The sequence below is a fragment of the Struthio camelus genome, chromosome 6, assembly GCF_040807025.1.
Source record: "Struthio camelus isolate bStrCam1 chromosome 6, bStrCam1.hap1, whole genome shotgun sequence".
In the NCBI taxonomy this organism is placed as follows: Eukaryota; Metazoa; Chordata; class Aves; order Struthioniformes; family Struthionidae; genus Struthio; species Struthio camelus.
In genome coordinates this window covers 28,705,015-28,724,861 of record NC_090947.1, presented here as the reverse complement: position 1 = coordinate 28,724,861, position 19,847 = coordinate 28,705,015, and the positions used below count along the sequence as shown (strand labels likewise).

Here is a 19,847-nt window from a genome sequence, read left to right as displayed (position 1 = left end):
TTTTTTCCTCCTTAAAATTTCATTAGCTTACAATATTTTGTCAGTATAGCTCATATATATATATTATAGCTATCAAGGCCGGGGCGGTCTGAAGGAGGCAAGGGGGAACTCTGGGGAGCTGTGGTACTGTTTCGAATTTTTGCCCCCAACAGCCTATCTATCTAGGCCACTTTGCACTGAAAATTTCTCCAAAGCAGCTCTTGGCTTTTGCATCTGCCTGGCTCCTGCCCCCGTGCAGAGCCCGTCTGTCAGGTCGCTGCATCTGCAGCCCCCACTGCAGTGTGCCAGGAGGTTGGGATGCTGGTGGCACAGCTGTCCCAGTTTGGCTTGAGGGGCTTCAAAGCAGGGGATATTCATAGCAGGGGGTTCAGCCCTTGTTTTCATTAACTCAGTGGCTCCATCCAGACCATTCTTCTTGCCCCCAGACCTGCACATGTGACTAGGGTGCTCTATGCCCTTGTATCCCCACTGCCAGCTGGACCCCACTAGGCACCATGAAGGGGCTGGGGACCTCCACTTGCTCCCCCACCGCCAGACCCAGCACCGCAGCTCGGGCTGATGGCTCTGCTCGCCCTTCACCCCTGCTCACCTCACACAAACCTCCTAAAGCAAAGGGAAAAGCCGACGGCACTTAATTTGCTGCAAAACAATGGTATTTTCGGAGATGCAAGCCTCCAGTGGGCCAACTACAGGGGGGCGCACAGGCCGAGCAGGCTGGCTCTCGGAGGACCTGTTACTGCCTCACTGAGCCAAAGCTGCCCAGTGACTGCAAGTCTTTTTTTTTTCTTAATTGTCTTCCTTCTTTTTTTAATGTGGCCTCCAAAATAAAATGTAAAAAGCGCCTGAGTTACTTGTAGTCATTCGCCTTTCGTGCAACTGAACGTCCATGCAATTTAAAAACCGCTTGCACATCTTGGAAGAGAGAGATAGCGCTAGCCAGGGGTCCATTGCTTTGCATAGAAAACCCACCTGTGCCAGCATCCACTATTATTATTATTATTATTATTATTACAATATTTTTCTTTCCTTTTCTTTTTGTTAAGAGAACAATGTGACAGGCTGCAGGAGAAAATTGCCAAAGAGGTCTAGTGATGGGAGGGAAAAAGGGAAGGCAGGACAGGAGGTGACTCTAGATCAACTCAGAAGGTTCCCGGTGTGCGTTTGCCTTCTCCAAGGCATGGGGTGGCCAGAGCCTCCAGACACACGCAGTGGGTGCGTGGCTGAGTGCAAGCACACCTGGGGAGGTGCGTGGAAATGCTGCAATTCCCCCTCTCCGGGTGGACTCATACTGCTCACCTGTGACCGGTCCTGGACTTTGACCGGGCTCTGGGCCAGCAACCGAAATCAGTTCAAGTGAACTCCCAGGGGACGGGAGGATTCGAGACCAAGGCCTTGTGTGTCCCCAGCAAGTCACCAGGCAGCAAGCAAATTTGGGGAGAAGCACAAGGGCCCGCAAGGCCCCTCTGCCACAGCTGGGCAAGGGAAAGTTTCCAAGGGCATCTCCTCCGTTGTCCTGTAGACCTGGCTTACGTTCCGGCAGGATTTTATTTCCTATGGGTTGTTTCAAACACGCAATAGATGTTTGCAAAAGGAGCTGTCAGGATGGAGCTTCTCTTGTAGGTTTTGATGGTGGCCTCTTTTTTCCAGATGGCACATGCTAGTCATGATCTCGCATTCAATCCAGAGCGAACATCACCACTTGGTCCAGACTCAGGATCGCAACGTCAAAAGCTGGGAACACACCTCTCGCTGCTGGCTTTGCTTTGGTCACCTTCCCTGCGATGGGACATGCATCCACATCCTTTCCTCGTTTGGCGTGACTCTGTGGCTCTGTTACATAGGTGCGTGGTTTTGATTCCTCTATGTGTGTGTTTGGCTTGTGTTGAGTTTTTAGGGGTTTTGTTGGGTTTTTTTTTGTTGTTTGCTGTTTTCCTCCAAAATTCCAACCCTTTCCCCCTCCCGATTCACTTCCCTCTCCCACAATGCACTTCCTTGCACTCCTTCTCGGATTAGCTCCAAGTCCTTCTCCAAAATTCAAGAATCACCCGCAAGCGCCAGCTCATCTTTTCTGGCCGGAGCCAAGCATGACCCTGGAGACAAAGTTGACAATGGCTGCAGCTGGCTGGTCCGGATCCATCTCGGCAAAGAGGTGGCAAACGTTGTCCGTGGTGCTCCCTTGCTTCCTGGCCACAAAGCCAAAGAGCCTGGGTGGGAGAAGGCAAGAGGCTCAGAGAGGCCCCCAGCAACAAACTGGGGGAGGCGCAGCAACCAATGCTGGCAACACGGGGAACACCAATCCCCGGTGGGGAGCCTGGGGCTCCCAGAACAGCTATCCACAAGTCTTTCTGCCCCAGGGTTCTGCCTAAACCTCTCCTGAGGTTGGGCAGCTATGCTCTTGTGGGCCTGCCAGCTATGCTCACCCAAGGGGCAATACCAGACTCTTCCTGCATGGGCTGGTCCAGCTCTCTCACTGCAACCTCCACCTTGCATGACACAAAGTGAGATATGTTATGCCACAACGGCCTGCATGAAGACAAGCCTACACTTCCTTGTGCTGCAGCTTCTTTGAGGGCCAGCACTGCCTTTCCCTTCCAGCATCTCTCCACCAAACTGTCCTGGCCCCTTTGCTCTGACCATCCCCATCACCCTCCCCCAGGCTTCCCCAAGAAAGGACCTTCCAAATAATCACAGCACTGCCTCCCTTTGGGTGAAACCACAGAGATCTAACTGGCCAGCCTTTGGGGTACGCACTGAGGAGATCCCCTAACACTGGAAGGGCCATGCCGATACATGGGGAGAGCAGACCCATGTGCTGCCACACGCAGAGCTGGGTGAGACCATGCAGTTATTCCTGTCTGTCCTTCTCTTGGTGAATAAAATGTCCCTTTTTTAATTAGAACATGCAAACTCGAGTTATAAATACAGGGGAACAGAATGTGAGACAGGCCCAGGCCATGGCACTTCTAATTGGAGAGGGGAAATATCCCAGCAGCTGGGCATCCTAATAAAAACCCCTTTGCTAATATACTGGCTAAAATTAGTGGGAATCAGCCCCTGAACTGGGCTCAGCCGGCAACTCTGTGCTCCTGCAGTTCAGGAAAAGGAGGAAGAGAGGAAGGGAACAGCTGTCAGGCTCATCGAGGTGCTGTGTGGTTCATACGTGGCTAATATTACCCTGCCATTCTGCACCATGAGCCAGTCTCCCACTAACAGCACTGGGATGGTCTGCAGTGAGGCCAGTTCACTGTGGTCTGTACCTGCTCTGACCAGGAATTTGGGGCCAAAAGATGCTTACTGAATCCACAGGACTGCAGTTACATGCTTGGCTGAAACTTTCCTGCAGCAAGGAGCTGAGCCAGTCCCTCAGGGAACAGCCTCTCACCACCCCTCTTCATCGGATGGAGGCTGCGCTGCACTTATTCCCTGCTGGTTCACATCCCCACAGACCTCTTCTCTCCCATCTCGCTTGGCCCATCACACCATCACACATCCTGGGCTCTTTTGCCTTCCAAGACAAGCTAGCACAGCCCAGTGAGCGCAAGGAACCTGTTTCCTGCTTTAGCATTTGCTGCCCAAGTCCCAGTGCCCAGGAAAACCATCACCCACAGAGGGCACTGGGGACACCAACCTTGGAACCATCCTCCCATGCTGTGGGACAGGGTTCCTATGCCAGTGCCTGCCGGACCGGCCCTCCATCACTTGCATACAGGGGATGCATCGGGAAGGATGACATCGCTGTGCCAGGCAGCTCCTCAGGGGCCTGCCGTGGCTGGGGGCAGATCTCACAGCCAACCAAGAACCCACCCTGCAAAGAGCATCCCTAGCCAGGGGTTGCTGGAGCCAATGCTCAAACACAAGCAGGGGTTACCTTGATGGGGGATGGGAGGAACTGAGCTCAGAAAGCACTTACTTGGCTGGGCCACTGCCATCAGTTTTAGTCCACCTGCAAGGAGAAGAAGAGGTGTGAGGAGTTGCATCTCTGGCACCCCACAGAGTAATGAGGCCATTTGCCAAACCAGCCCCACTGGGGACTATGGTAGACGTGAAGACGGCCTGGACTTTGCATGGCTTTGGTGCTTTGGAAAAAGACGGCAGGCCCATGGTCTGCAGCCATGCCCATCAGGGGTGCATAGGGGAGGCATGCTTGGTTGTTAACTGATCCTTACACAGCCAAGCGGGCAGATGGGCATCCAAATATGATGCACCACTCCCCCAGCTTGGAGACACCAAGAAAGAAGCTGGCATTTCCCCAGGGTATCTGAGGGCATGCCCCATCCCTGCCATCTTCTGGAGCAACAGAGACTGAGCAAGCAAAGACCCTGCTCCAAGCAGCCCAGAAGCCTGGAGGGATAGGAAGGGTCAGGGGGACGAGCTCCCCTCGGGCTAGGGCACTCACTTTCTTTCCTGGGGGTCCAGGTCACAGAAGGTCACGGTGTTGAGGGGGTAGTGTCGTCGGAAGAATAATCTGAAATACAAGGCAGGGAGCCATGGTCAGCGAGCCCCCCGCCTCCGCCCTGCCATCACGGCCCAAAGCAGGACCAGCGCATCGCTGCTCAGCCCCCACCAGCATCGAGGCCATTTCCCTAGGTCTCCCCTGGCATGCTACAGGAGTCAGGGGCAGAGCCCATCCCTGCCTACGAGCAGCCTAATGCCACCCCAAGGACGTCCTTCGCTAATGTGCTCCCTGGGTCACAGCTCATCAGCTCTCAGCATGGTATCCACATCCCATGCATGCCTGGGTGTTGGGGATGTGGGGCTGCAGCTCTGGGAGCTCTTACTTCCTCTGGTTGTCTGTTAAGGTGATGCCTTGAGCGGAGACTTTGAAGTGGACGATAGTAGCAGTGGGCGTGGGGTCAGCGACCAGCGTCTCGGAGACAGCTTTCGCAATGGCCTGGGGGCCCGTGAGCGACTCCATCTCCACCGAGTTGATGAAGAGGACATTGCAGGCTGGAAGGGGAGAGAGAGAGCAGGCGTGGGGTCAGCGATCGCTCCAGGCCACGTTCACCCCACAGCAGTGGGGTTCCTGGCAGCCCCTGTCTACTCACCCGCACCCTGTTTGAGGAGGTCCGTGGCAGAGTTGGTGGCCGATGCCGCATCTTTCTTTTCCTCAGTGGGATCTAGAAGAGAGGAGATGTTACTGCTGCTCCCTGCTTGAAAAGTGACCCTGTTCCCAGCAGCCCAAGCTGTGGGGGCAGATGCACTATCCCCTTTTCAACTGTTGGGCATCAGATCCCAGGGTGGATGCTGTCTTCCGGCACTCCACCCCGAGGTTATAGCCCGGCCCGGATCTGAACTGTCTGAGCGCAGGGGCGCAAGGGGATCAGCGGGGAAGCACAACTCCCAGCACAGAGAGGAGAGGGGATACATCCCCAGAGCTGGCCCTGCTGTGGAAGCACAGCCCTGAACATGGCTATGGCTGGCAGAGGAACCAAGACCTCATCCCAAGCTGCAGCAGGGCAAAACTGCCCCATTGATCCCTTCTGAGTATGGCTCTTACCCCGGTCAGGAATGACCAGCTTGCAGGGCAGGGCCAAGGGCATGATGGAGTGCTGGTACACCAGAGCTGAGAGGCACCCTGGGGAGAGACAGGAGACAATCAGCATGGGGCTAGAGACACATATTACCTCACCTTGGAGCACATCATTAGCTATGAGACAACTGGAACAAGGGAAGTCACTGCCCTCCACCCACCCTCCTCCTCTCGCTCTGTCCCCGAAAAGCTGAGGATCTGTAACACACCCCAAAGCCTGTGCAACCCTGTGCACTCACAAGCCCACATTTACACGTGTGTGTGCATGTGCAGGAGACCAAGCAGCACGTGTACATGCCTGCCATTGGGTGTGTGCCTGTGAGTGTACACATAAGCACATACGGACAGCTGTGTGCATATGCATGTCTGCTCTGTGTGTGTGTCTGTGTACACATGCAGGGCAGTAGGTCTGTGTGTGTGCACACAGATGTGCATGGCCAGGCACCTGTTGTCTGTGCGTATGTGAAAATACAGGAGCGTGCACAGATGTGCACTTTATGTTCAGATGCGTGCACGCACATACATGTGCAGGTAAGCATATTGGTGCATTTGTGTGCATTTATGTGTTATGCTCACATGGACACAGGGGTGTTCAGTTAAATTTAGACATGCATGAAGATAAGTACCTGTGCATATATGCATACGTAAGCATATGTACGTATGCATGCATGAGCATGCATGACACCAGAGGCATCTTTGGGCCCTGCTCCAAACACCCGCAGGACTCAGTTGCACACAGGTGGCTGTGGCAGAGGCAGGGCCTGTCCCAGACACCTGCTTGCTCTGCTTTGACAGTCCAGCAAAGTAAAGGCCTTCCCAGCCCTCCAGATGCGGAAGCACATTGGGACACTCACCAAAATTGGGCTCATTGGGGCATCCTTTTAGTTTCACACCTCGCGGGCTGGTCTCGATGAGGAAGTGCCTCACCAGTTCATTGGTGATGTCTCCTGGGAAGAGATGGGAGATTTTCACACCAGAGCCACCCTCCTCCTCCTCCTCCTCCTCCTCCTCTTCCTCCTCCTTGCCAGCTACCTACAATCCTTCACCCATGAGAGCAGCCCCCCTCTGGCCTCTCCCACTCTGCCACTCCAAGATCCCACAGGAAACCAGCGCTCTGGTACGTCCTCAGCTCGAGGGAGGGGGTTCTGCCTCTCTGCAAGCCCATCTTGAATGAGGTCCTTTGCAGAGGGCTGACCCTAAGCCAGGCTCCCCTGTGGTGTTGCTGGGCCAGGAGGGCTGTGCCCATTTCTCCATGCCAAGGACCAGTTGCTAATGCCCCCCGGCCCTCCACAGCTCAGGGCAGAGAGTGACCAGCTCTTCCCATGCTACCAGAGGGGAGGGTTGGGGGAGAGATGGGAGGGAGGGAGGGATGCTGCCACATCAGCACATACCCAAGGGCACACCATACTCAGCAGACCCAGCTGCCCGCTCGCTGCGGGCTGAACAATAGAAAGCATCTCGGCGTGGGAAGGAGAAGGGCACACAATACCTTTCTTGTTCTGCTGCATGACCGTGGGAGGTGGAGACGCTACTTTCATGGCAAGGCCGTAGGCTCCCCGGAAGGAGTGGCTGTCACGGATAATGAAAGCCCCCGGCTCCCTGTCCTTCAGCAACGTGATGGCTGTGGGGAGAGAAAGGCAGCCCTCAGGCCCAGCAGGCGCAGAGCCAGCCTGCCCTCTGAAACCGGTGGATGGGGGTCAGGACAGGGAGCTCGCTTGCCCCAGCTCCGAGACCCCTCTGAGCAATATCTGTGCAGAATGTGGGTGCTTCACACGCCAAGCTGCATAGCCCCACCGCACACCAGAGAGGGACTGGTGGTCAGAGGGGGGAGGTTTTGGGAGCCCACGTCATGCAAGCCTACAGCTGACCTGGGCCTCAACCCCCTCCTCTCCCACAGCCCCAGCATCCCCAGTCCACCTCCAGTGCCTAACTCAACCCTAGGATTTTCCCTCAGGGAAAGCCTTTCTAGCCCCCACGATCCTGCAGCTATCTGACTCCAGCCTCCAGTGCAGTGGTGCACCCCAAGTCCCAATTGCGGCTCACTCAGCCGAATCCTTCCCCCGAAGCCATCTACACACCCTGCTCCCTGGAGATCTCCGGTTTGTACCAGTACTTGGAAGTGTCCTGGACAAACTTGACACTGGCACGAGTCTCGGGGCTGATGTCTGGAGGAAGGAAAGGGGAGAAGAAAAGAAACAAAGTCAAGAGATGCTGTATATAAAACTTTGTACGGGTTTTTAGCAGCTCCTGCCTGCAGTGGAGCATGGCCAGCTGATATCCAGAAGTATTAATATCTTCACCTCATTTTAGCCCCCAGTATATCGCCTTAATCTCAGGCGGCAGGCCCCAGGCCAAACACTTACAGGCAGGTTGATCGTCACCTGGAGCTAACAGGGCTGCACCTAAAGCTAAACCCAGGCACAAGCCTCACGGTGGAGGGTGATGACTTCCCTTATTTCAGCCTCAGGCTATGCAGGGAAGAGCTTCTCCTGCACATATGCTGAGAAAAAATAGAAGTTCATGGTTTAAAAGTCAGCCAGTCAGGTGAAATAAAAGCTGTCTGAGGAAAAAGGTGGGATCTCCAGAGGGAGGTGAGGAGATCCACTAACTTTGGAGGATCTTTACTGCTCTCCAGTGTTCAAGATTTGGCTCATAAAAATAAATCCCTTGCCTTATCTTTGTTCCACGCAGAGGACCCAGACAGGCCGATGGCCCCCAGGAAGGGTGGCTGGTCCCCAGCCCCAGTGCAGCCTGACCTTGCTACACTCTGTCTCTGGCACCGTCCCGACAGGACCCAATGCTCCTGATACAAAACCTCCGCTTCGCTCACATTACATTTCTAACCACCTGCTTTTCACAAACAAACAAGGAAACAACCTACAGGGCCAGGTCAGATAACATCTCAGGCGTTATCAGCCCGTTGCAATCTAGTCACCTGCAGAGGGTTCGCTCGGGTCTCCAGCCCGCTCCCCAATCGCTACGGATTCACGCTCGTGCTTCACAGCTCGGAAATGTCCCTCCTCCCCACGGCCCATGAGGCTGGCAGCCTGCAGCGAACATGAGCAACGCAGCCATCGTGGCAGCCAGGGAGTCCACAAAGGGCTGCGAAACCAACCCAGCCGCCGGAGCCAACGCTCCGCCGGTGCTTTATTCCCCTCGCCCTATCGGCCCGATCTTGGCGTCACGGAGGTGTCTCGTAACAAGAGCAGGGGGACGGGTTTCAGGCACGGTGGCACCCAGGGCACAGCACGGCTTTTTAAAATAAGGAGGCCGCCCGGATGTGCTGCAGCAGGGTCTCTCTAGGGCAAAACCAGCAGGGAACAGGGCTCCGGGGTCGGCGAGTCCCCATGGGGGAGAAAGGCCGCGCGGATGTGAGCGGCCTCCCGGGGCTTTGATCTCCCCCTACACAAACTCCCGTGCTATTTATGTCAGCACGACGGCCAGTTTGCTTCTGATGCTAAGTCAGTATTTTCCTGTTTGGATTCACTGTTTCAAAAAGCAGAAAAAGCAGGAAATGGCCCAAGCCCCCGAAGTGCCACAGGTTTCTACCCCGACAGGAGGAATAAATCAAATCACAGCCGCAACCACTTTGCCGCTCACTGGCGAAGAAGAGGGGAAGCCAGGGGGGCAGAGAGGCGGGGGGAGGGAGACTCCAGCTGTGCCAAGTAGCAGAAGCAGAAGTTTCTCCTTTTTTTTTTCTATGTTCTTGTCTCCCTGGGAGGGAGGCCCCGGGCACGCCTTACCTGGCATGGAAAACTTGGAGAAGTCCGGCAGGGTGTGGGAGAAAGCCACGGCACTGCCGCCGCTGGGGCTGGACATGCCGCTGGAGAGGGGCGAGGACGTCTTGCCGTTGACGGTGGCATAGTTGGGCAGGCTGTTGGAGCGGTCCCCGGCCGACATCCTCCTCTTCTCGGGCAGCGCGGGCTGCGGTGTGGGGCTGCCCTGCCGGTAGGCGGCCGAGTCCGGCGAGGAGGAGTGGGGCGTGCTGGTGCCGGGGTAATACGCCGGCGAGACGGGGAAGGACGGCGTGGAGGGAGGCTGGTAGCCAGAGGAGCTACTCTGCCGAGACAGCGTCGGGCGCCTCTCCTCTGGGGCGGCGTAACCATATGCAGGGCTGCCCGGGGGGCCAGCTGCCACAGCCTGATGCCTGGCCAGGCTGGGGCTCCCCGGCGCCACGGCCAGGTTGCCGTGGGTTGTGGCGGCATGCCGGCCCAGGCTGGGGCTACTGGGAGTGCCGGTGACGCCGGGGTTGACTGCTCTTCGCCCAAAGCCGGGGCTGGGCGGCGTGTTGGTAGCCACTGTCCGGTGCAGGGTGCGGGGGCTCCCCGGCAGCGTGTGGACCCCCACCACGCTGACCTGCGGCTGCGGCCGAACTTGGGGGTCCAGCAGGAGGCCACCACGGCTGTCGGAGTAGTCAGGGCTGGCATACGCTGCACCCGGAGCCCCACCTTGGACGGCGATGAAGGAGGACGGAGGCGAGTTTTGGTAGCTGCTTTGAGCAGAGGGCGCTTGGGAGGCAACGGGTGACCGGTAGGTAGATTCGGCCGAGGCGTGGGGAGGTGTAACCGTGCCGTGGGGGCTGCCCTCCGATGGGTAGCTGCGGATGGACGCCCTAAGGAGAGATGGGGAGGGGGGAGGGATTCAGCTGCTGGTGCTCGTCGCGGCTGCTCCCTGGCACCACATCTCCAGGCAGTGCACCGGGAAATTGAGGCCTGGAGCCAGCAAGCCACCGGGTTGCTCGATGGCAGCAGCAGGACGACAGCCCAGGACCTGCCAGCCACGTGAAAGCAACTGGAGGCAGCTTCGGTTCCCCTATACACACCAATTCCCACCCAAAATATGTCGCTTTCTGGGAGACGGAGCCTTTTCCCAGCTCTTCTCCCAGCAAAACGCCTGATTTGTTCTTCCCGGCCACCTGTACAGGCTGGGATGGTGGCAGGCACCAGGGAGGGGTGGAGAGGGGCTGGGGACGGAGGGCTCCACGGCACCACGAGGGATGGATGCTCAGCCCAGCCTGGAGCGGTGTTAACACAGACTCAATCCCTCTCCTGCCCCGGGAGCCATGTTGCCAGTGAGATGATGCCGAGGGCCTAGCGACCCAGCTCTGTGTCCTTGGGCAGTGTCAGATCACCGCCACCTCCAAAGATGGCAGAGGAGCCCCCAGCACTGCCAGCTGGCAAAGAGGGACACAGAGCCATGGGGACATGCCCGCTGCCCTCTTACCCGTCCAAGCTGTGAATGGGGCTGCTGGTGGAGATGGGGCTGGGGGCAGTGAAGGAGTTGGAGAAGGCACCATTCCTGGCAGGCACCTCTGTGGCTCCTGGCTGGGCAGCTGGCAGGCTGCCTCCCCTGCCCGTCGTGGCCGTCCGTGCCACCGACTCAACGTAGCTCCTGGGCTCTGTGGCAGAAAGGAAGGGGAAGCGGATGAGCCTGCGGCTTGTGCTGCCGGCGAGAGTGCAGGAACAGGGCCGTGCCCTTCCCAGGCACCCCATGTCAAGCAGTGAAGGTGCCTGACCTGAGCTCCTCCCGCTGCACGTTTCCTCCCCATCCCTCTGCCTCATCATTTCACCCAGCCTAAAACAAATCTGCCTGTCTCTTTTCCCCATCCCCAAGGGGTTGTGCAAAAACAGACAGGATGGACTCTGTACAGGCTTTAAGGTTACTCTGAGAGTTCCCAAAGCCCCCAGCAAGCACACAGAGAGGAGGGACCATGCCCATCCCTTCCCGGAGTGAGTAGGGCCATGGTCCCATCCTGGAGTGTGAGTGAGCCTCACTGCGGGCTCCAGCACCACCATCCCTCTGCCCTGCTCTGATTCAGCATCCCTCTCCGGCTCGGATGCCAAGCAGCACACATTGTGCTCCACACTCATCCTCAACCCATAAAAATAGAGCTGGTGCCTCAGCCCAGCCTGCGCTGACTCACAGCAGGACTAACGGTGATGCCCTGTGGTCCCTGCCCTGTGCGGTCCACCCCTCTCTGCCATCTCCAGCAGCAGAGACCAGAGCAGCAGCCCCAGCCCCAGCTATTTCCACTAAAATGCTTCCTCCCCATCCCAACTTGAAACTGGACTCCATGAGCACGCCCAGAAAAAGCAATTTTCCTTTGACGATGCTGAGCTGTCCCGTGCCAGGAATAGCAGGTTGGGCGGGCTGTCAGCAGCCTAGCCAAGCCGGCCAGCAGATCCAGCCCTCTCTCCATCTCCTCTTGCCTTTCCACTCCAAATTTCTTCTCCCCCTGCCTTCAGCGCTGAGCAGGGAAAGCACCAAATCTGTTCTTGCTGGGCAAAGCCAGCCATGTGGATGCCCCTCAGCAGCAGCCAGCCTCACGTTACCACCCACCAGCCAAGACGGAGGAATAGGCTTCAGCTTTAACCTCTTTCTTCCACAACCCTGCAGGAATTTCACCAGGAGGCAAGGGCACCTTGCATGACTCACGTGTGCCATGGCCTGCCTCTCTGCCTGCTACCGGTGCCCAGTGCCAGAGTGTAGCACCCAAAACAAAACCACAGGCAAAGCCCTGGTATTCACCAGCTCTGGGCCTCGAGCCAGGCCAGGCTGCTGGAGAGGATGATAGGGTCTGGAGACCATCCCCACCCCCAGTCTGCCCCGTATCAGACACACCGCATGCAGTGGACCCTGTCCCTCTTCGGCACTGGGGCTGGGCTGGCAGCATCGGACACGAGCCGAGCGGGTACCGTGACGCTCACCTCCTGCTACTTCCCATACACCTTCCCCGTCCGGCCACATTGCCTGCCGGTGTGAAACGCTTTGGGCCGGGCATCCTCACAGGTCCCCAGCTCCACCAGCTCTTTGCACAGCCAACTCCAGGCTGGCCATGCCCTAGGCAGCTCTGCAGTAGTAATTAGTAATTACAAACATTATTGTTATCATTAGTCATAGCAGCCAGGCTCTGGCTAATCCAAGACAGCCTGCTTCCAGCCAGCAGCACCAATGCACAGTGCTGTGTTCAGGGCTAAACTTAGGGGAGTTGCAAGGAAAATGACTGTCACAGCCCTCCATCCTTCCCTCCCTGCCTCTCAGTCTCCGTGCACTGAGAATCAAAGCAAGTGCCCCATTTGCAGACAGGGGAGGATGAGTCAATCCCCCGGGGCTGATCTCCCTGCCCAGCCCTGCTCAGCCATCTCAGAAAAGATCTGAGCTGAAAACCCGATGTCAACTTGGGCTGGGTACCAATGGCTGAGGCAGAACATAAGGCTTAGAGTGACAGGGACAAGACACCCGGCATCCAGGGAGGACATCCAAGGCAGCTGCAAGAAATTCATTGCTGCTTAGGTAATTAAATTAATTTCACAGCTACACACATCACCCTCCTTGTCCCCACCCCAGACTAAAATTAGCCAGACAGTACAAATGAGTCAGCCTGCAAGAGGTTAAGACGAAACGGCTGCGAAAATACCAGCCCCTCCTGCTAATGTAGAGAGTGAGGCTAAAGTGAGGCAGGAGCCAGGGGCTCAGCAAGAAGGGCAGCAGGCCCAAGAAGGGAACACCCATGCGTGAGTGTGCGGGAGCACTGGTGGGCAAGCGCGAGTGCGTGTGCAAGCATAGGTGTGCGACAGTGAGGGCGGGTGTGCAACTGTGGGCACACACAGTTGGGAAGTTTTAGGCGGGATTTTTTTAAGTTGAAAAATCTCATCTCGCCTCCTCATGTTTTCTTGGAAGAGGCTCTGGAGATGGGAAGACAGTGGGAAAATAGAGAGGCCATGAGTCATCCCAGGGTGGGCAGCCATTCGGGAATCCCTCCCCGAGAGGAGCTCCCTGTGTGCCAGACCCTCCCTGAATCCGAGGGGGGCTGCGCGTCTGCCAGAAATACCCAACGTTGCAACTGTGACGGTCTTTTTAAAGCCTCCTCGGAGGTAGCAGCCAGGCTATAATGTCACATGCTGCCAGCGCATCCACATGGCTGCTCCCCTGCCCCGGACCTTGGACCCCAGCCTCAGGCACAGGCCAGGCAGGCTGCGATCTGCAGACCAGGTCCTGTCCCAGAGGGACAGAGATCCTTGTGGAGCATGTGGCTGAGGTACAGAGGTGCCTTGGGCTCAGAGTTGCTGCTGATGGCAGCTGCACTCTGCTAAACAGCACAGAGTGGGCCACCACTCAAGCCTGGCTATTGGGCTGTCCCCACGTCCCAGATGTGCCATCTGAAAAGCTCCCACCACCTCCCTTAGGCCAAAACAACAGTCCCCGCTCAGGGTTGCAGACCCAGCCCCATTAAAGCCATCCTGTTATCTCAGAGGTTAAAAAAAGGAAAGCAGCTTTGCAAGAGGTTGGTGGTGGCTACTCAGCCCTGCCAGTGCAGGGTCAGTGGTCCTCACCAGGCTATCCATCACACAAGCAGCCCACGAGACCAGAGAAGCAGTATAGTTCAAGCTCCTTTCTCTCTGCTTCCTGAGGGTTTGGTGAGAAGGAGAGAAAGAAGAGATTTGGATCTTTGGAGGGTGAAAAGGTAAAGTTTCTAGGAAAAGCCTAGAAGGAAAATTTGGGGGAAAAGCCCATTTTTATCTCCACTTTTCTTCCTCTGAGGCATCGAAAAAGCCATCACTGAAAAATCTGGGAATTCGGGAAATGGAAGATCTTTAGTGCTATCTTCTTCAAGCGAATGCTTTCTCCCATATCTCCAAAATGTTCAGGTTTGGGCTGATATTTGTATTTCAAGGAATTTATGGGGAGAAATACTAATTGTTCCCAGGAGCCACGGGAAAACATAGCAAACATACCGGAAAGAGACATCATCTCACTGAAAAGGATTCTGAACAAATAGTTTCCCATCCTGGCCCTGAAGGCCTAAACTTTCATTAAATAAGAACATAAAACCACCCAACAGCAATTAGATAGAAGTCAGCACATCAGGTAATTGCCGGCACTCCCAAAGCCTCTGCTCCCCCAGGACATATGCCATCCCGGAGCCATGCAATAGGCAGAGCCATCCCCAAACCTGCGCAGGAGCCTGTGCAAACCCACCTGGCTGATGGAGGCCACGGGCAATGAATGCACTGAGGACACCCCAGCTCAGCCCATGCTGCACCGTCCCCGCCAAGATGCACAGCCCAGGGGTGGGAGGTGGACGCAATTGCGGGAATTTGGACCACCTTTTTTACATCGCTGTGCCAGCCCGGCGGCGGATGCTCGCAGGCTGTCTATGCTTCGCCACTGCACAAAAGGACGAGCTGGCGCCCAGCTGAGCCAGCAACACGTTTGCAGCCTTTGTGCCTTGTGACCTTTTGTGCTGCACTTTGGTTTATTTTCGCTCTCCTCCAAATGGCAGCAGCATGGCCAGAGGGGGAGGGAAGGATCCTGGAAACGGGGCTGTTGCTCACAGACCCCAAGCAGGCTGGTTTGAAGCTGGCTGAGGCGTGCCAGCTTTCGCAGTGTGTCTGCAGTGAGGACATCATGCGCCACATTCGCAGACAAAGAGCTTTCAGCCGCCTTGGACCATTGCCACCCAATGCGACAGACCTCTGTGTGCTTCCTTGGACCAAGCGGCTAAAGGGGCGAGGTGAGCACCCCAGGAGCGACTGCTGCAATTGTGCAGCTCCTTTTGCAGTGCCCAGGGATCTACACCGCAGAGAGAAACTCCCAACAGTTGGGGCTGGAAAAGCATCAGCTCCTCTTTACCCCATGCATCAGAGACATCGGAGAATCCAACCACATCACAAGACACAATGTTTCCCTTCCCAAAAGGGAACAGGATCAGCAAGACTCAGGCTCCTAAATCATTTCCAAAGCATAACTTAGGGGCTCCCTCCAACAAAAGGAAATCTGTTATCTCAGACAGCTGTAGCCTGCTCTGAGTGACAGGCCCAGACAGGAGGAGTGGGAAAAAGAGATACAGAGAAAGAAAAGCCTTTCTTACCTTCGCCAGAGTCAACTCCTGCCTCCCCTTCTAGCTCTGAAAGATGGAGGAGCAGGGGAGTAATGGGAGGTGGGGGAGAGATGGAAGAAGGGAGGTGTGAGACAGAGAGAGAGAGAAATCTGAGTTTGGAGGCTTTGCCTTGCTTTGACGAGAGCACATGGAGGGCAAAGGACCCATACCTTCCTGACCCTGCGCCCAAGCCTGGCCCCTCCCTGCCAGGGACAGCTTGTTGGGGTGACTGCAACCAGCTTGGCATCCCAGAGGTGACTTCCAGACCTGAGGGGGCTGGTTTAGGGTGGGGAAGTGGGAACAGCCCAGCAGGGAGCAACCACAAAGGGCTGCTCCAAAAAACCCAGCAAGCACCAGGACAGCATCAGCCAAGGCAACCCCCCTGGGCGCAGCCGGGCTCTCAGCTCTGAGATCCCCCAGGAGGGGCTGGGTGCTGGGGAGCAGCGAGGTGTCTGGCTTAACTGACAGCTCTGTACCCAGCACAGCTGAGCAAGCCCAGCGGGGGTAGCTGGGGCCTTTGCACTCAGGGACAAGTTCTTGGGATGGAGAGGGCTCTGGATACTATCCTGGCTGACAGGCTCAGCTCCTGCAAGAGCAAACCCTCTCCAGCTGCACTGGGACGAGAAGGAATGGAGGGAGTGAAGGAGGAGTAGTGGGGAGGAGACAGGTCCCTGGGCTTTTCCAGCCTCCACCAGCAAAGACTTCCAGTAATGGGGAGTTGATCAACACAACCACGCATTCCCTGCCATATCGCCCTGCTGGGCTGAGCTCTCCAGGGAAGCACCAAGTTCTCCCACCTGCAAACAGTCCCAGAGGCCCCAAGGGAAACTACAAGCTCCCCAGGGCTGCCTGGTCCAAAGGGGGAGGAAGAAGTGCCTTCTCCAGCCAAGGGACCTTCCAGGGGTATCCCCATGGACATCCTCCATAGAGGATCACCTCCAGCCCCAGAGCCTGCAGCCCCGGCCCTGCACTCACCTCCCACTGGGTGCAGCAGGATCTCAGCTGGGTTATGGGGTTTCAGCCCCAGTGCTGACAGAGGAGTCTTGGCCAGGCCAGGGGGAGAACGCACTGTCGGCACAGGAGGGAAAAACAACAGTGTTAACAGAAGGATGGCAGATAAAGCTTCAGAAAGGCCAGTGGTGTCGCTGCCTGGGAGTTCACAGACCTCCACAAGCTATCCCACCCACCAGCTGCAATCAGGCACTCAAGGGGAAGAGCAGGCATAGGACAGGGAGCTAGCCCTCATCAGAAGCGACACCACGGCACAGCACCAGTACTCCTCTCCGTTTGAGGATGCATGCAGGGCAGGAGGTGCCCAGGAACACGCAGTCTCCCCCAGAAATGGCAGGCCGGAGGGAGGGGGCAATTCCTGCTGGGGTAGGCCCAGACCCCATCTCCCAGCAACGTCCCCAAAAGGGAAGAGTCCTACCATAGGCACGAGCCTTCTTTGTCACCCCTAAAAGGGCAGCCATCTCCCCTTGCCAGCTCTCCCAAACAGTCAACCCCCCTTCCGATCCCCAAGTCTGGCTGAGCTGAGGCTGGGCTGGCCCAGAGCAGCTCATCACACCCATGAAATGGGCAGCAGGACTGCCAAAAAATCCCACACCCTTCAGTACAGCTCGACGGGCAGGTGAGGATGGTTGTATATGGCATGTTCCCTGAGAGGTGGAAATGCACATGTGGTTCATGGTGTGTGTCCATATGCACATATACCGTGGAGCTGTATATGCATGTATGGGTATAGATATGGATGCACTGGCAGTACTGGGTGGCAGGGCTTCATGGTGCAGGGGAAATGATGGATGAGCAGGGCAAGTACAGCCGCTCTCTCCAAGCTGACTGCGTGTCCTGCCCCATCCCACCCCACAGATGTGACTCCTGTCTCCCTGATACTGCATTTTACCAGAGCCACAAACAATCCAGCTTTCTAACATGCCAGAAGAGGCTTCAGCACGGAGGCGGCTGAAGGCTATGCAGGGAGGTGTTTCGCCTCCAGCAGGAGCGACTGGAGAGCATTTCAGGGCACGTTCCCCAGTGGTGTTTGAATGTCCCAACCTACAGCTGGAGCGCAGGGCCCAGTGTTGGGAGGCGATGGGTGGTGGGCAGCTATGGAGGAAAGCCAGACCCTCCTGGAGGCCACGTCTTCACAGCTGCCTTAGGTTGGGGCAACTGTGCAGCCGAGTCACTGGGAAACCAAGCAAGGGCAAGATGGCAGTGCGTCCCCCAGCCCCGGCAGGTGTATGATTTCCCCAAATTTGGTCACCTGCAAGCCACAGCATCAACTCACACCTCCATTGACTGACAAACTGCAGGGTCCTCCCACAACTAGGAATTCCCTCAAGGACAGCAATCTCCCCATGGAGGGGAATTGCTCCCACATCCTCCCCTCTAGCACTTTGGCTAAGCCTGAAAGGTTCAGCTCCAAACTTCCCAGGCCTCCCCGACTGGCGCTGGATAAGACACATTGCCTCAGCGAGGCTGTTCCCGTCACCTCTCTGAGTGACTCATCCCCAGAAGGAGCCACTGTCCCCCTGCCAAGGAGTTCCCGCCCCGGAGCCAAGCTCCCTGTGTCCCCCTGGAACAAGGGGGTCATTTCCAAGCTGCCAGATGCCCCGGGGACCTTCCCACACTTCATTCACTGCATCCCGTGAAACAGGGCTCAGACATCAGTGTGTTGCAGAGAAGCAGCAATCCCACAGAAGGAAACAGCCTCGTGAGCCCCCCTGGGCAAGCTACATGGGGCAGGTGACCCCATTGGGACCACTGCTGCCAGCTGGGACCAGGATATGGCATCGGAGGGGGCTGCAGGCCACCCCAGCATCTCCAGCGCCAGTGCATCCTTCAGCACCCGGCCCACAAAAGTTTTGGGGGGAACTGCCATCTTTGCGATGAGCCTTGCCGGGTTTCCCAGTCGAGTGGCTGCTCTGTTGCCCTGCTCCAGCCCAAGTCCTGCTGTGCTGACGTGCGGCTCCACATCGGGCTTTGCTGCTAGAGATGGTCAGACAAACCCGGTCCGCACAAATCCACCATGACTCAGGTCGGGGTTAGTCAGAAAGGAAACAGAGGAGCAGAGAACTACCACATGCAAAGGGCCACGCTACTGCAAATACCTCCAAGCTTTTCAGCCCCTCCTGCAGTGGAAATAGCACGTGAAAAGTGACATTGCCTGCAAGAGACTGCCCTGAGTGCCTGTCCCTGCCTTTACCTCTCCTGCCTCCCCCTGCTCTCCCTCTACAGCAATGTCTCTGGTTTTATGCCGTGCCAGCAGGAAAGATGGGGAGGTGCTGGAGTGGGCCAGAAATTGGGGGAAATGATGCTGTCTTGCACACTCTGCCACCTCTCTCCTGCCAGCCTCAGGATCCCTGCTGCAAATCGCCCCAGTGCATGGAGAACAGGGAAAAGCCAAGAGGAAGGTGCCAGGTGTGGGATGTCGCAGAGCAGCAGAAGGTGCTGGACCAGTGGGCGGTGGGATGCGAAGGGGCGAAAGGAGGAGAGAGAGAGAGAGAGGAGGAGTGATGAACATGGTGGTGGGTGTCTGGAGCCCGGAGCTGTCTGACCTTTGGTATCTCTCTGGCTTGCCGAGAGCCACCCACCGAGCCCCTCCGCCTCCCGGAGCCGCGGCACTTACGGGGGTTGGAGTAAGGGGTTTGTGGCGAGACGGGGAAGGCTGGGGTGGGGGGAGAAATCTCACCGCCGCTGGGGGGTGGGCTGGTGGGGGAGGCACCCTCCATCTCCTCAAAGGCTTCCTTGTAGCTGTGGAGGTGAGGCTGTGGGAGAGCAAGAGAAAGGGTCAGTCCCATCCCCATGACAGGCACCTCCAGGACACCAGGAGCAGGGAGCGGAGTGGGCAAAGGGAAGGTTTTCTCATTCTCCCCAAACCTAAAAACCACCACAGAAAACGTGATTAATCCACAAATCTCCCACCACGGGATGCTGCAGATGCTAAAGGTCCACTAGTAATCTCCAAGCACTTCCCCTTCCCAGTGGCAGCCATCTCCCCTCACCAGCTGCCCTCCTGTGGTGGCCGCCCGCAGCCAAGCCCCATCGCACCTCTTTGGGCCTCCCTCCGGGGTTGGCCGCGATGGTGCTGACCACCTCGGGCGAGACGCTGTGCACAGGCGAGCGGACCGTGGGGCTGCGCGGCGAGCTGGGCTCCGGTGAGCTCTTCTCATAGTGGCTCTCGCTGGGGGGCCGCTTGCGGGCAGGGATGGCGCTCTCATCCGGGGGCTTCTCCCGAGACTGCACCCCTGCGAGGGCAAGCACAGGGCAGGAGCCACGGTCAGGAGACACCAGCTGAGCCGGGGATGGGGAGGTGATTCCCTAGGGATGACGGTGGGCTGATCCGAGAAGCCTCCCCAGGGCTGTGTCTGGCAGGAACAGCAGCTTCACCTGCCCCCATCTCAGGGCAGCATCTAACCCCCTGGCATGGCCCATTTC

The 19,847-nt window shown here is 57.1% G+C and overlaps 1 protein-coding gene across 19 annotated transcripts in view; it reads right to left on the bottom strand.

The window, feature by feature from the left end:
* Window positions 1-659: 659 nt before the first annotated feature.
* The window catches only part of TNS1 (tensin 1), an 81,396-nt gene continuing 62,208 nt past the window's right edge, over window positions 660-19,847 (bottom strand). For 8 of the 19 annotated variants that reach the window (XM_068948944.1, XM_068948945.1, XM_068948933.1 and 5 more), the window contains 15 exons: window positions 19,461-19,657; window positions 19,039-19,177; window positions 16,386-16,478; window positions 15,402-15,437; window positions 10,754-10,928; window positions 9,274-10,142; window positions 7,609-7,695; window positions 7,020-7,151; window positions 6,385-6,477; window positions 5,498-5,575; window positions 5,046-5,117; window positions 4,779-4,947; window positions 4,397-4,465; window positions 3,911-3,943; window positions 660-2,204 (listed from right to left, as the gene is read on the bottom strand). In XM_068948944.1, coding sequence (XP_068805045.1) covers window positions 2,060-2,204; window positions 3,911-3,943; window positions 4,397-4,465; window positions 4,779-4,947; window positions 5,046-5,117; window positions 5,498-5,575; window positions 6,385-6,477; window positions 7,020-7,151; window positions 7,609-7,695; window positions 9,274-10,142; window positions 10,754-10,928; window positions 15,402-15,437; window positions 16,386-16,478; window positions 19,039-19,177; window positions 19,461-19,657 — 2,387 coding nt within the window. In that variant the 3' untranslated portion in view covers window positions 660-2,059. The remainder of the gene's footprint in view (window positions 2,205-3,910; window positions 3,944-4,396; window positions 4,466-4,778; window positions 4,948-5,045; window positions 5,118-5,497; window positions 5,576-6,384; window positions 6,478-7,019; window positions 7,152-7,608; window positions 7,696-9,273; window positions 10,143-10,753; window positions 10,929-15,401; window positions 15,438-16,385; window positions 16,479-19,038; window positions 19,178-19,460; window positions 19,658-19,847) is intronic. The other 11 variants (XM_068948946.1, XM_068948948.1, XM_068948950.1 and 8 more) reach the window with 5 other exon arrangements.